Below are 15,601 nucleotides of genomic sequence, written 5' to 3'. Positions count from 1 at the left end.
TGGGTACTCATTTTGCCAACCTTAGAAGGATGGAAAGCCGAGTCAACCTTGAGCTCAACTTCTGTCAGGATCAAACCCAGGTCGTGAGCAGAGCTTGGACTGCAGGACTGCAGCTTATCACTCTGCTCCACGGGGCTCCTTTCATAATTACTGGTGAAAAATACAGCCATGTAGCATCACTGTTGCAGCTGAACAAACTTGATAATGTCTGTTTAGCAGGAGAAGATTCAGTATGTTTTCTATCACTCTGAAAGTTTGTAGTAAATGTTTCAGATGTTAATGCAAATAAATTTTGAAAGCCATTAGCTTTGTAAGATAGAGACATGCCAGTCAATACTTTCTTGAAACAAGGTGTGTACATTAAAAGAATAAAAGCACTTCTTATCCCCTGTTGTCTGCCCATAAACACAGGCAGCCTGCCAGTGGTTGTATACTTTCAAACTCAAATGTGGTGCTTCATACAAAAGGCATGCTTATTTACTGTGGGCAAGACTTTGCATAAGCCATCTCTTAATGGAACAGGTTAAGATGACGCCTGCCTGGCTTGCCACACCTTTGGAGCTTAATCTTGTAATGTGCAGCCCTGGCATACTTTGGATACTGCATACATTCCTCTTTGTTTTCCTCTGCAATAGAGGCACAAGGAGAGGTGACAGAAAGGAGCAAATGTACGAGAAATAATAATGAAATTAGCAGCATCAGAACCAATAGTTTTCAGCGTCAACCACAAACTCTTCTTTAACCCATCTTTTAATCAACTAAGTGACACGTGTCAAACTTCCCAGTTGACGTGCAAGTGCTGATCACGTCACATTACATAATGCGATCCTTTAGAGCTTCAGGGGGGGGGATAAAATAGTTGGATGGTAAACATTTCTAAAAACTAGAGCTTTGCATTTAATACAGGTGAGGCATCAATGACCAAATGTTCCTTTTTCTTTTTAAAAAAAAGCCTGTCAAACTGTTCCTTTACAACACAGCCTTTTGACTGGCTAAATTCCCCTCCCCACATTGTGATGGCTTATTGATCAGTCATGATTTCAAGGTTTCCATTAAAGAACACCAGACAGAATATAAGAACCGATCCTTAAGATGAGAGTGCTGACTGCAATGGGATAGAGAGCCAAATTCCATGCCCAGGTCCTGTCCACAAATCAACTCAACCCCAATTTTTCCCTAACTAGATGCTGTACCTTTGGAAAGTTGCCTGTAATTAAAATTTATAAGCTTAAAAGATACAGACAAAGCCATAAATGACTAAGCCCCAGTTGCCCATGTTGGGCAGACACTTCCTATCCTTGAAGATTATTCAGTAATTTGGTGACGTGTGGGTGTGTGTGCTGGGGGCCATATTTGGGGCCACTGCACCTTATGTCAGACATAAGGGGTTTGGATACTCCTGTCTTTAAGGTGCTTGGGAAAAGAGAACATAAAGCATAACTTGCACATCCATCTTGAATGCCACAGATGGAAAGATGGTGGAAAGGTGTGTAATCTTTTTATCCATTCCACATTACCTCTTAAGAGATTTTACAACACAGAATATATATACTTGGAGAAGCAGAAAAATTGATTAGGAAAACCCAAAACAAAAATGGGGGCCTTTATCTGTTATTTTAAAAGTTACACTGTTAAAAACTAAATGCTAAATGGTAAGACTTCAGTACTGGGGTTATCTCCTGATAAGCCAAACTTCGTTATGTCGATTCAGCAATTTAAATGGACTATCATAGCCAGCAGTATAGTAAACCCTTTCTTGAAAACCTTTGCCGTCCCGCTTCAAACATTCAACAAGTGCCAGTATTTCCTCTTGGTTCTTTTTGGTATTGGCAAATCCTCCAAAGGATCTGTTGGAAATAGTAACAAATTAAAGTTCTACTTGGTTCTGCATGGCAACAGGTGCTGCCTAACTAGCCTAAGGCTGTCTCTGTGAAAAGCAAAATATAGGCAGGTCATTAAAAAAAACTAGTATTCAAAACTACTGTTAGCTGAAAAGTCTAATAAATACTAATTTTAAGGTGTTTAAAAGCATTTCTAATTAATTGCCTACAGGGTTCTGAAGCTTATTCATGTTTAAATTAACCTGTGTTAGATTTAGTCATGTTTTAATTAATCAGTGTTATGCAGCAGGGGATATTCCATGCTATATAAGTATTATTTAATTTCACAGGGATTCAGAGTAGAATATGGTGGCTGCATGCACAGATATTGCTTCGTAAAGACTAGTAGTACACACTATGGATCTATGAAAGCTACTTCTGCGTGGCACTGACTCTGCCTTCCCCCAAAGGCAGGAACATCAGCAGTCAAAGAGAGATGCAGATGCTCCAAATGATATACACAGGATAAGCCACTCTACAATCTAGTTCATACTTGTTGGTAGACCTGTGAGAAAACTTAGTGAGCACATGGGACCATGACTCCATTTGGACTCACAATGCAACCCTATGCAGAGTTATTCCAATCTAAACCCAGACTGGAGTAACTCTGCATAAGACTGTACTACTAGAGGCATCATCTGTATGTGAATCAGCTGTATACACAGCTGGTATAATTTTCCCAACCAAGGTTCAAAACAATTCTGCCACTGTTGTGTAAATTGGGCCAATATAGAACCCCCTGTGCAGAGGTTAAAAAGGTAAAGGTCTCCTGTGCAAGCACCGGGTCATTCCTGATCCATGGGGTGACGTCACATCCCAACATTTTCTAGGCAGACGTTTGTTTTACGGGGCGGTTTGCCAGTGCCTTCCCCAGTCATCTTCCCTTTACCCCCAGCAAGCTGGGTACTCATTTTACCGACCTCAGAAAGATGGAAGGCTGAGTCAGCCTTGAGCCGGCTACCTGAAACCGACTTCCGTTGGGATCGAACTCAGGTCGTGAGCAGAGCTTGGACTGCAGTACTGCAGCTTACCACTCTGCGCCACAGGGCTCCTGTGCGGAGACACAGACTTAAAACAATAAGTGGAATGCCACAGAGCTCCCAATGAGAGCTGCCTCCCCAAAAGCATAGCCTTGCACACTTACACAAATGCTGCTTTGGTGCCTGACACAATCCAGTCTGCCATGTTGCAGCCTCAACATAAAGCTGTTTCAATAATCTTGTGTGTTGGGAAACCATAATGAGACTGGTTTTAGGAAAGGTGAGAATTGAGAAGCAGCAGAAAGTTGTCTGTGTGCAGTTCTGTGTCAGGAAAGGCTTTCATCAGTATAACAGGTGCCGGGCAGTTGAAGTTACACAATTGCAATGCACAGTCGGATCATAAAAAAATTCCTCCAATCAATGAAAAATGTGTTGCATGGGGTGGAGAAAATGTCTGCCATTTCTCTACTACTTAAACCTCTTTAGCTATTTGTGGAGGACCTCCTGTTTATTTCCTATTGAAAATATATTGTACAATATACTTTAATAGCCACAAGGTGGCACCCAAAGGTTAGTGGATGCATTTTTCAGGATAAGTGAGGCTCGCTTAGAAGTATCTTTAGAGACTGACTCCACATTACTTAGCAGTTGCGTGTTATTTTTTCATGCAATTTCATTTAAACACAAACAAAATAACATTCAAAACACACTGGGGCTGCTATGTATTAAGCTAAAACCAGAGGAAAGTAATTCACAACTGTGGTGAGATGCCTACTTCGACCCTTTCGTATGCAGCAGAGCTGTGACTCATGAAAGCTCACACCCTGCCAAAATTGTTGTTAGTCTTTAAGGTGCTGCTGGACTCTTGCTCTTTTCTACTGCTACAGACAGACTAACGCAGCTACCCATCATGATCTATCCCCTTCCATATACAAGTATTGAGTTAAAGATGCAACATAGATTTGTAATCTGCATTTTGCAGACACACATGGACTAGTGCTTACCTGACAAACACAGTAATTGCTGGCCTGGTTTCAATGAAGACGTCAGCCTCTGAAGGCTTAGGTGGATTTGCCTGATGTTTAGATGGCAAGTAGAAAGAAACAGTTGTGATGGATTCACAGAATGGGCCAGCACCAGGCTCAATATAGCATGTAACTGGAGCTGTCATATCTATCTTCATCGCTGGAAGAGGCAAGGTGTTGTCATTAGCCATATCAGTGCATCACATAATGCATTAGTACAAAATAACAAACTCTACAGTTTGGAAACAGGAGTGGACAATGAATGGCTGACAAGGGAAATCTGACCCACCAAGACTAAAAGACACACAACATTTCTGGAATTTCTAAAGCTGCCCATACCTTGTTGGTGTTGACTGACTAGCTTCTTATGTTACCACCCTTTCCTATTGTCCCAGGCATTGTGTTGCATTTTAAAAAGGAAGGGTAATGGGCAGGACTGTCACAATTGAGGCAGAGTGTGCCAGCACGCACGTCTGTCAGTTCTGCAATCAAGTTTGTTTCACAGCTTGAAAATCCAGTGAGCTCAATATTCAGGTTGTAGTTGTTTTCAGCCTTCTTCTCCAGAAAAATTCATCTTCAGTAAGTTGTGCTATGACACAGTAGGAGAGTGCATGGGCTGGTGGAGAATTTTTAGCTGACTGGATATGACCATGGACTTAACATTACCATGGCAAGAATTGCCATAACATGCAATCCCTCTTTCCATTTATGCAACAACATGGGTTGCAAGTGCTTAAAAGTATTTCTTTTTTTTTACTGCAAGTAGTATGTAAAGTAGCTATTCGTGTAGCCAATCATGTACAAATTGTCTTTGTGAGGTGTCCGTTCCCCTTTTGAGAGTCCATAAGCAAGCTTAATCCCTGACATAACTGACCCTAGAGGACTTTGACTTGGTTTCCCTTCTTGAGGAATGACTCAGTTCAAGATTCTGAGGCTGAAGTATACTAGGAAAGGGGCTGCAGTTTCTTTCAAATGAGCCAGGATCTGTTATATATCCTACATGTACCCTTCCCATTTGAACATCATTGGCCTCAGGAATTCTCTTTCTGCACATTGACAACTTATAACATTAACTTACACGAAGGACATTTCTGCCAATGTAGGAGACAATTCCCCACCCCCCAAAAAAACAAGACATGGATATATTTGGTATTTCTTCACTATGTTTTCTTCTTATGCAAGTTCATGCATGTTGGAATACCAATAGCAGTGGATCACATACTGCAGAAGTAGAGAGGTAATTAGACGGCTAATTCAGTTGCAAAGTTATTCAATACATAGAGTTGCCTAGTAACTAGTTGGGGCTTAGAAATTTCTTCTTCCTAGCTTCTGTTTTGCTTATTCTTTCCTTTGGTGCTTGCTGGATCTCTTGCAGACCAGGAGACAGGTTTGCACTGTACCTATTTACTTATCTGTTCTATGTGCTTCAAAGTTAAGTAAAGGTTTTACTTCTTGAAAGACTCTTCAGCCTGGATTCATTTTTATTTGCAAAACTGCAATGTCTATCTACACAGACGGACAATAGTTGATAATGTACAATTAAGATGATCCAGTGCTTAATCTGTTTAATAAACCATCTATTTTTTCATAGGTTCCGCAATCTGTGCCAGCCAGTATTAAGGGCTGTTATATTCCCTAGAAAACTATCCAGCTGCTAAAGGCCAACTGTGAACTTTAGTCATTTGAATTAGGTCTTGAGATGGGTACACCTTACACCTGATTTGCTCAAACCAATATGTGCTATACAAGTCTTATTCACAGGTCTCAGAACTTCCTTACATAACAGCCCATTTGTTCTTTTAAAAATCAGAATCATCCTAGGCCACATGGCAAATTGCTTCTAAAAGTCTCCCATTTCCAGAGTAACTTGCGGTACATGTAGGAATTTGAAAGCTGTTCTAGGCACAAAAGGTAAGTATTGCAGTTTTCTGTACTGTGACCTATTACAAGAGATGGCAATTTAAGCAAATAGTTTTCTCATATCCACTGAAGTACATCACAAGTCCAACTGTAGAATGACATGGATCCCTTGAACAAGGAAAGGATGACTAAGAAGACGATTCTTAAAATCTCCAGCACAGGCCCTGCAATGGGTGCCCGCTCCCTCAGAGGTGCTCTCAGGGGCGGTACCTCATTGACAAAAGTCCCTCATGTTTCTTCTTTGGCACCTACTCTCTCGGCAAACAAAACATTTTGTTTGCTGGTCATTTAAAGATATCTGGTTAACTGAATTTTGATCTTCTTTATGTTGGTCCTGCAATGTCTTTACGCTGAAGCTTGATTGTGCCCTGATTAGGATTTATAGTAAACACTGCTGGATTTAAATTAAGATTCTCAAGCAGTCTTGGAGACATTAAAAAGGCAGAGCAAACATTTTAAATCAATAAGGAATGGTAAGGAATTCACCATAAATACAGAATCTTGTATTTCCAACTGAAAACATGACATACTCCCCTCTGCCATTCCCCTCCCCCACAAATACCACTGGGAATCTAAAAAATGTCCAAGAACAGGCCAGTTTCAGCAGAGAAGAGGGTCTGAGGACAATACTCCCATTGTCATCTCTTCTGGGTTTCCAAAAGCAGTGGATCCCTGTGCACAAATATCTTTCCCACAGAAGGGAAACAACGATGGATTCCCAGCTGTGATACCACTGACAGTGGGAATTCAAACAGTTCTCAAAACAGAAGTCAGTCCCCTTTTCCCTGAAGCATTATACTTCTCCACTCAGGTACTCAACTAGGTGAGCATGAAATATGTTATTCACAAGAAGAAGAATTGGTTTTTATATGCCGACTTTCTCTCCCACTTAAGAATCAAACCGGCTTACAATCATCACCTTCTCTCACCTCCCCACGACAGACACCCTGTGAGGTAGGTGCGGCTGAGAGAGCTCTAAGAGAGCTGTGACTAGCCCAAGGTCACCCAGCTGGCTTTGTGTGAAGGAGTGGGGAAACAAACCCAGCTCTCCAGATTAGAGTCCACCACTCCAAACCACCGCTCTTAACCACTACACCACACTGGCTCTAATCAAGGCTACATGTTACCTTCATTACACAGTGAATGAGATGTGAGGATTGCACATCTGATACTGGATCACACTAAAAAGTAGAAAAGAAATGAACCTCACATTGCCCAGAAGTACATACAATGCTATTTGGGTATCTAACATATATGAGGCATGCGTGTTTGTGGTTTGATTCCTGAAAAAAGGAAACATCGTACATTTTTAAAAAAAGAGAAAAAACACATACCTCTTTCATTCCTGCCCTTAATATAGTTAAAGAGCTTTGTGAAACCGGTATTGATAGCTGCATTCCAGTCCACTGTTTTAACAGACGTGCAAACCCATTTGGCTGCTTCGTACTGTCGAATTTCATAATCAGAAGCCTTCACACACATAGGAGACAAATCAAGAAAACTGTTAACTGATCATTGTTATACATAACTCTGTACACGTATTAACGAGCCCCGTGGTACAGTGTGGTAAGCTGCAGTACTGCAGTCCAAGCTCTGCTCACAACTTGAGTTTGATCCCAATGGAAGTCAGTTTTAGGCAGCCGGCTTAAGGACATTTTCCCTGGCCAGCAGGAATCTTAATTTACTCCCAAGCAAGTGTTTATAAGATTGAAGCTCAAATGTAGTGAAACTCTACTAGGAGATTCTCTGCTTCTGGACAGAACTCAAAGATTTGGTTGGTTATGTCACTTCATGTGCAAGATCTAGCCTTCTTCTGTGTACATTTTAAATTCCCCCCCCCAGCTCCCAAGTCAGCCATCCTATAAAGATGAAGAGCTTTTGGCATGTAGCCTTTAAAAATATCTCTCTAAATGAGCTCAGTATCAAAGTTTATTTTATTTTTGTGGTGATGGCTACATCTTATTTCCCACAGTTGTCTGGTGATGACTGTGATCCCTTCCAGGAATAGAAAAAATCAGAAACAACTAATTTGATGTTTACAATCTAAAACTTTAAAAATATTTAAAAGACTCATTGTTAATAAGTTAATAAATAATGCATGGATGTAAGCAACCTGAGGATCATGCCTTTTAGATGTTTTAAGGAAAGGAATTTTTCAACATGCTGTTACATTTTCCAGAAATATTCACATCAGAGTGCTAAATAATTGAGTACTCAGATTTCAAGATCTTAGATATTGTACTATTTTAGAAGAAATGCCTTCAAATGCATATTTAAATCAATTTAAACAAACAACTGAAGATAATTTTTCCAAAATATCAAGGCACACCTACATTAGGCTTTATAAAAATATTTTATACGATTGTACTATTCAACAGAATACTTGTTAATTTCACCTTTGAAATCATACTGTAAATCCATTAGAATTGCATCTCAACCCTAAATATATTTACTCAGAATAGCTCCACTGAATGTAATGGAATTTACTACTAACTAATGAAAGAAGTCCCTCCTCTGCATTTGTCAATACATACATAAGAGGGAAGTCAGAAGTGTGCAGCCTCCAGCGACATCCTTATCACTTTGAAAAGGATATGTTGTTGAATCTGTTGGAAATAGTTTGCACGGACCCTTTAACACCATCTTGCCTGGGACACTCACAACTATTTCTGAATTTTTCAGAAGTGGCTAGTCTACCTCCACTCTAGCATTTGCGGAGAGAGGAGGCACGCTGTTTCCAGTCGGCATTTGCATCAAGGAAGTCTCCGCGTGCTCCATTGTCCCTATAATTGGATTCCAGAGGAACCTTTGGAGTTAATAATGAGAGGAGGTTTTTTAATCCTGTACAACGCTCTTCAAGGCCACTGAAGGAATTCACCCTGGCACAAATAGGCTTAGAGCACGCAAGCCTTTGAGAGGTGTGACCACCGCTCGCTCACCTGATTGGGCAGCGCTGTCCATTTGGGCATCTCCAGCCCGCTGGAAAAGAAGACTTGCTTGATCGCCTTCAACATCCTGGACAAAGAAAATGGACACCGTGATTAGAACAGCTCCTTCCTTCACCCCCCTGGAAAGCGGTGGACCACCCGAAGGGCCGGGGCCCCCTTTCTATTCCCCACAGGCTAAACTCCGGTCTCCAATCTGGAGAAGCAATGGTGGGGAAAGCTGCGTGTGTGTTAAGTGCCGTCCAGTCGTCTCCGACTCATGGCGACCCTATGAATGAAAATCCTCCAGAATGTCCTGTCTTTGACAGCCTTGCTCAGATCCTGCCAACTGAAGGCTGCGGCTTCCTTGATTGAGTCCGTCCATCTCTTGTTGGGCCTTCCTCTTTTCCTGCTGCCCTCAACCTTTCCTAGCACGACTGTCTTTTTCACTTCTGAAGAAGGGAGGTGCGGCTCACGAAAGCTCGCGCCCTACCAGAAAACATTCTTGTTAGTCTTTTAAGGGGCTCCTGGACTCTCGCCCTTGTCTGCTACTGCAGACAGACTAACACGGCGACCCCCACTGGGAACTGTCTTTTCCAGTGCCTGGGGAAAGCGACACCTCTGTTTTTTTTCCGCACGGCGTTTAGCAGTTAAAGGCATGTGTTCTGCCCGTTTATAATTAAAAATAAAAGTGTTCTGCCCGTTTATAATTAAAAATAAAAGTGTTCTGCCCGTTTATAAGTAAAAATAAAAGTGTTCTGCCCCTTTATAAGTAAAAATAAAAGTGTTCTGCCCCTTTATAAGTAAAAATAATAAAAAAAAAAGGTCGCCGTTCTCCTTATCGGAGCTGGGAAGCCTCCCCCCCTCCCCTCCCCTCCCCGCCCCGCCCCGCCCGAAGGCCGCAAGTCACGCGAGGGCCGCGGCTCGCCTTGGGGCCTGGTCCGGTCCGACGCCCGGCGCTCCTCTTCAGCCCGGCCCGAGGTTTTCTGTGGAGAGCCGCGGCGGGGCTGAGTAACGTGTCGCGCGGGGCCCTGAGGGGAAGGCGGTTATATTGGGGCTGGGGGGGGGGCGGGGGTGACCATCCCTCGCCCTCCGGCGGCATGAGGGGCCGTTGGGCCCGCGGGGGGGCTCAGCCCACGGGAAGCCTCGCCATTGGCCGCCGCGATCGCGGCGGCCAATGGCGAGGCTTCCCGTGGGCTGAGCCCCCCCCCGCGGGCCCAACGGCCCCTCATGCCGCCGGAGGGCGAGCAGCCAGAGACGGGCAGTTCGGCTTGAGGGGGAGGGGGCTGGGCGGGCAGCTGCGCCTGCGCGCGCCCGCTCCTTCCCGCCCTGCCCCCGCGGTGGTGCCTGGTGCCGCCGGCCCAGCATCCCCGGATGACGAAAGCGCGGGCTCCCTGGCGCCGTGCCGGGAGCGAGAGATGAAAGGGGCCCTTTGAAGCAGGAGGAATGAGCGCCGCCCCCCCTCCTCCTCCGCACTCCCGCGCGGCCTTGTGAGGAAACAGAGCCCCCTTCAGCGCGGCAGCCTGCAGTCCTCTAGAATGTGTGGGGGCGTGATTGACCCCCCTCCCCCACCCTGCCGTCGTGAGGCCCCTCGGACCGGTGAGAGCGACGCGCCCGGGGAGAGGCTTCCGGGTGGGTTTGGCCGCGCTGAGGCCAGAGCTGCCGGGGAGGGCCCTGGCGGAGTGCTGCCTCGTCGCGGAGGGGGGGGGTCACCCCAGTTGTTCCCTCAGGCCCCGCGCTGGATGTTCGGGCCAGGCCTCGAGGTCAGGGGTTAATGTGGGGACGCTTGACGAACGGCCGCTTCTGTTTATGTGCATCGGATGTCATTATTTTTATTATTTATTCAAATACAAACAGCCACTATGGCAAAAAAATAAAATATAGACTATTGTATGATGTTTTAAATATAATACATTATAACCCAAAATACCTTGTTATCTCACAAGGAAATTTGTAACCTTGTTGCTTCACAAAGGTTCCAGTTAACACATTCCCACACACACACAGTTAACCCATACACACACACACACACACACACAGTTAACACATACACGCACACAATAGTAACACATACACACACACAGTTAACACATACACACAGTTAACATACACGCACACAATAGTAACACATACCCACACACACACAGTTAACACATACATACACACACAGTTAACACATACACGCACACAATAGTAACACATACCCACACACACACAGTTAACACATACACACACACAGTTAACACATACACGCACACAATAGTAACACATACCCACACACACACAGTTAACACATACACACACACACAGTTAACACATACACGCACACAATAGTAACACATACCCCCACACACACAGTTAACACATACACACAGTTAACATACACGCACACAATAGTAACACATACCCACACACACACAGTTAACACATACACACACACACAGTTAACATACATGCACACAATAGTAACACATACCCACACACACACAGTTAACACATACACACACACACAGTTAACACATACACGCACACAATAGTAACACATACCCACACACACACAGTTAACACATACACACACACACAGTTAACACATACACGCACACAATAGTAACACATACCCACACACACACAGTTAACACATACACACATACACACAACACATACACGCACACCATAGTAACACATACCCACACACACACAGTTAACACATACACACACACACACACAGTTAACACATACACGCACACAATAGTAACACATACCCACACACACACAGTTAACACATACACACACACACACAGTTAACACATACACACACACACACAGTTAACACATACACGCACACCATAGTAACACATACCCACACACACAGTTAACACATACACACACACACACACACAGTTAACACATACACGCATACAATAGTAACACATACCCACACACACACAGTTAACACATACACACACACATACACACAGTTAACACATACACGCACACCATAGTAACACATACCCACACACACACAATAGTAACACATACACACACACAGTAGTAACACATACACACACACAGTAGTAACACATACACACACACAATAGTATGTATATGAAACACCAAAATAGAAATCAAACAGTTATTCAGTTAAACAACCATAACAAGCGAGAGCCCCTCACCAGGTAAGTGAAAAAACGATAAGAGTAGTGGTATTTCAGTATTTTTATTATGGTTAATGGAACCTCAGAAGCTGGAAGTTCCCCCGGGGCCTATTTGCACCTCTGAGAGGGCCTGAAAGGGAGTTCTGCAAGGCAGCGCCCGATATTCAGCTCACCTGGATCTGCAAGCCTTGGGCAAACAGTTTTTCTCCATGGTTGTCTGCTGGTGTTTAGGACCGTCCCATCACATGTTGCGATCCTCACTGGGGCAAAACAGGATGATTTGGTGGCAATGGTACTGGGATTGCTCTGAGGACTATTCTGTTTAAAGCAGTTATCTAGAATCGGGGCTCTGTCAGGATCAGGCGTTTACCTCTAGCATCCCTTAAAAGCAAATTCATCCAGGCAGGTGGTCCTGAAGCAATAATACTTTATTAGGAGCAAAAAAGTAAATTAAAAGAACTGACTGTCTACAGAACGAAGAAGGCTGCTAATGGGATAACATGGGTAGAATACATGGTTAAAAGCACTCCAGCCAAAGAAAGCAAAACAAAGTGAAACAATTCCGAGATAACAGTTCCCAGGGCAAGATAGACAATACAGCAGCTGTGGATTGCCGGCTGAGTGAATAACAGGATAACAGGATGAGAAACTATACGCAGAGTTTGTGAACCAGGAACTTGACCTGAAGCCAGAGCCTGGCCTGGTCCTGCCAAGAGCCCTTCTTCAGGTAACTAGTCAGAACCTGACAGGCTCGGAGCTCCATGTACATTTGAAATGTTTATTATGACATTGGGAGCCCGCAGGTTCTGTTGCATTCGTGGTATTAAGGAATTACCAATTGGTAAACCTTTCCTGCTCAGGACTCTTAGGAATAAGGTGGGAGAAAATGTAATTAAAAAAATAAAAACTATAAATGAGCACAGAAGTGAAATAGACTATGGTTCCACTCTTCCATAGTAGAAGACTTTTCAATCAACAGAATGGGATTTTCTCACATACATTGCCCCGTGTTTGTTGCTGTGTTCTGAAGGGCTCTCCCAAATCTGGTTCCTGGAGAACAGGGTGATTTTGTAGCAAAAAGAGGGCTTCCGCAAAAATCCTTCCATTTCTGTTAGCGAAAAGTAGACGTATACACCAAGATCCAACCCAATATTACAAAATTAAGGAAGGGATGTCAACAAGCAAAAAAAAATTATTAATGCAGTGTTTGCAGACATACATAGCAGATGAACATGAAAGGGAATTAGGATCAGTGGCTAAGAAGACGATGACATAGTAAGCAATTATTTTTCATCTGCTTTTCAAAATGAAGACCCAGACTAAAATGAAAATCAGATTTAAGGGGAATTAGTCAATGCTGAGATAATATTTAGTGTGTGGATTTTGAAAAAAAGTAGTTCAATGCTACATGGCACACATTTTAAACAATAAACAAGCTAAGCCTATGCAGCAGCTTTGACAAAAATATGTTCATAAGGGCCACATAGCTGAAGACTTCTGTAATATGACTGCCTGTGATAGTGATGCTGTATGGGGATGGGGGTCGGGGGGTCGAGAGGAGAATAAGGCAAAGAAATGTGACACATTTACCCCTTTCAACTTAAATGCAATATTACAGATCTTTTCACCTACTTATTGCTGAGAATGCTAAACATTTTGTAGCTCAAGCTAAGCAGCATAGTACCTGCTCAGATCCTTAGCAGGAAGATGGCAGTTATGCTTACCCCATCATTCTGCTGCTACTGTCCTTAATATTTTGTTTTGCTTTGTGCCTTGCTCTTACCATGTCACACACTTTAAGTACAGAATATAATGTAGCACTTGGACTCTTGCCAGGTTCTCAGTGCTGATTTCAGTGATCATAAAGCATTTTTTTCAGCTATTGTGGTCACGAGAATACATCCCCAAAGACAGTCAGACAACATCTCTTAGACGAAGAATTTGACTGTGTTTGAGGTCTAAACTAACTGCCAACCTGTGAGGTACTGCCCTGTCTTTCTGTTCTGCCCGTAAAAGCGGTGGTTCAGACCTTTGCTGGAATATTGGTTCAGGCTTTTGCTGAAGTGTTCTTTGTGTAGGCCTCGGCTGGAATGTCCCGCTCGCTCTCCTCTCCCCGTTCCCCCCTCCCTCCTGACCTTGGCTTCCGCAGGCTTCTGCTAACGAGCTTCCTGGATGTCTTTGATGTCTGTTCTCTAGCCTAGCCTGTTACTGTTATCGTTTCGTTCCCAAAACATGTAACTGACACCTGCAATGTAGTACTGTTTATAGTCTTGTATTTTTGTACTGGAAAGCACTTGCAGCTTGGACCGTGTAAGGGCCTAGTCATACCTGATGCTTCTTAATAAAGTTACCTGCTTCTGATATGGTCTTCTGAGCGAGTGATTTTATGGGAATTGCCCAGGGAGGCTGGAAAGCCTTACATTAAGCTGCAAGACTCTTGCTCCGACTCCTGCTCCTGTACCACGTTTGGACAGCTATGGCAGGAAACGGGGATGACAAGAAGGATGGAGACAACACTGTACCCGCGAAGCCCGATCCTGAACCTTCGGAAGGGAAGTCGATTGGGAAGACGCCCAGTGGAGCTGACTCTGGATCGGGTCTGGGTACAAAGCCCAAGACGAGCCGGTTGAGTACCTGGCTGGTGTCCCCTCGAAGTTGGTCGATTTCAAGGGATGAAGTGCGGTCCCGGAGGGCTGCTTTTCCCGGGGTTGGGTTCGAAGAAGACCCGGCCCGAAAGGAAGCGCTGTGGCAGCACCAGATGGAAGAGGAGCGCCAGCAATGGCAAATGGAGCGGCAGGGGATGGTTGATCGGATGGATGCCATGCACGCCGTGATGCTGGACTTAGCCCAAGCGCTGGAAGATTTGCGGCAGAACCCGCCGCAGCCTGCAGCACCCGCGGGGGGCGGGCAGCCCATGGCTCCCGTTCTGCCAGCCCGCCCCACTCTGCCGGCGCGACGGGACTTAAAAATCACCTACGATGGGTCGAGTGACCAATTAACGTTCTTTTTGGTCCAAGTGGATATTTTTATGCGGGAGCAAGCTGGGACTTTCACCTCGGATGAGAGTCGGGTCCAGTATATTGCTTCGTTATTACAGGGGGAGGCGGCCGCGTGGATGGTACTGCAATATGAACTCCGTTCCCCTGTACTGTGAAGCCTCGATGAATTCATGATAGCCCTCCGGCACCGGTTTGAGGATCCGCACTTGGGTGAGAGAGCTAAAACAGCCTTGCTGCAGCTGCGCTAAGGGACTAAGTCAGTGGCCCAGTATGCAAGTGAATTCCAACTGCTCTCAAGTAAAATCTTAGATTGGAGTGAGGCCACTTGGGTGCAATATTTCTGTGAGGGTCTGAATCCAGAATTGCAACACTGGGCTTTTATGCAAGGTAACCCTCCTGATGTTGAGGGCTGGGTCCGGCATGCAGCCGACATCGAGAACTGAAAGCAGTTACTGCTCTTGTCCAAACAACGTACAGGACGAGAGACCAAAGTCCGTGGAGACAGGCCAGCCAGTCCGAAGGACTCTCGTTTCCCCTCGGGGGGAGAACCATTGGTGGCGGAGCGCCGCAAGCGCTTCGAAAGCGAGGCCTGCCTCGTTTGCGAAGGAAAGGGGCACTTTGCTTCTCAGTGCCCTTCCTGGGCCGGACGCCCAGGACCACCCCGGCCTGCAGCGGCCGAACCAGAGAAGACTCACGCTGAGGGACAGCCTCGACGCCG

The 15,601-nt window shown here is 44.6% G+C and overlaps 1 protein-coding gene across 1 annotated transcript; it reads right to left on the bottom strand.

Annotated features, from left to right (window-relative positions):
• Positions 1–1,653: 1,653 nt before the first annotated feature.
• On the bottom strand, positions 1,654–8,819 carry HEBP2 (heme binding protein 2). The gene is made up of 4 exons (XM_056853292.1): positions 8,745–8,819; positions 7,140–7,275; positions 3,865–4,045; positions 1,654–1,847 (listed from the first exon to the last, which is right to left on the bottom strand). Exons 1-4 carry the CDS (start codon positions 8,817–8,819, stop codon positions 1,673–1,675), a joined length of 567 nt encoding a protein of 188 aa, XP_056709270.1. The 3' UTR covers positions 1,654–1,672.
• Positions 8,820–15,601: the final 6,782 nt, after the last annotated feature.

This window comes from Euleptes europaea, chromosome 7 (assembly GCF_029931775.1).
Source record: "Euleptes europaea isolate rEulEur1 chromosome 7, rEulEur1.hap1, whole genome shotgun sequence".
Lineage (NCBI taxonomy): Eukaryota > Metazoa > Chordata > Lepidosauria > Squamata > Sphaerodactylidae > Euleptes > Euleptes europaea.
Note: the sequence above shows the minus strand (reverse complement) of the source record. Positions and strands in the feature narration are given on the sequence as shown.

Excerpts from the sequence above, each read along its gene's own strand:
- HEBP2 (XM_056853292.1), bottom strand. The coding sequence starts at position 8,819 with ATGTTGAAGGCGATCAAGCAAGTCTTCTTTTCCAGCGGGCTGGAGATG. Across the intron at positions 4,046-7,139 it reads TAAGGGCAGGAATGAAAGAG|CGATGAAGATAGATATGACA; the intron begins GTATGTGTTTTT and ends TGCCTCTTCCAG. Across the intron at positions 1,848-3,864 it reads GCAATTACTGTGTTTGTCAG|ATCCTTTGGAGGATTTGCCA; the intron begins GTAAGCACTAGT and ends TATTTCCAACAG.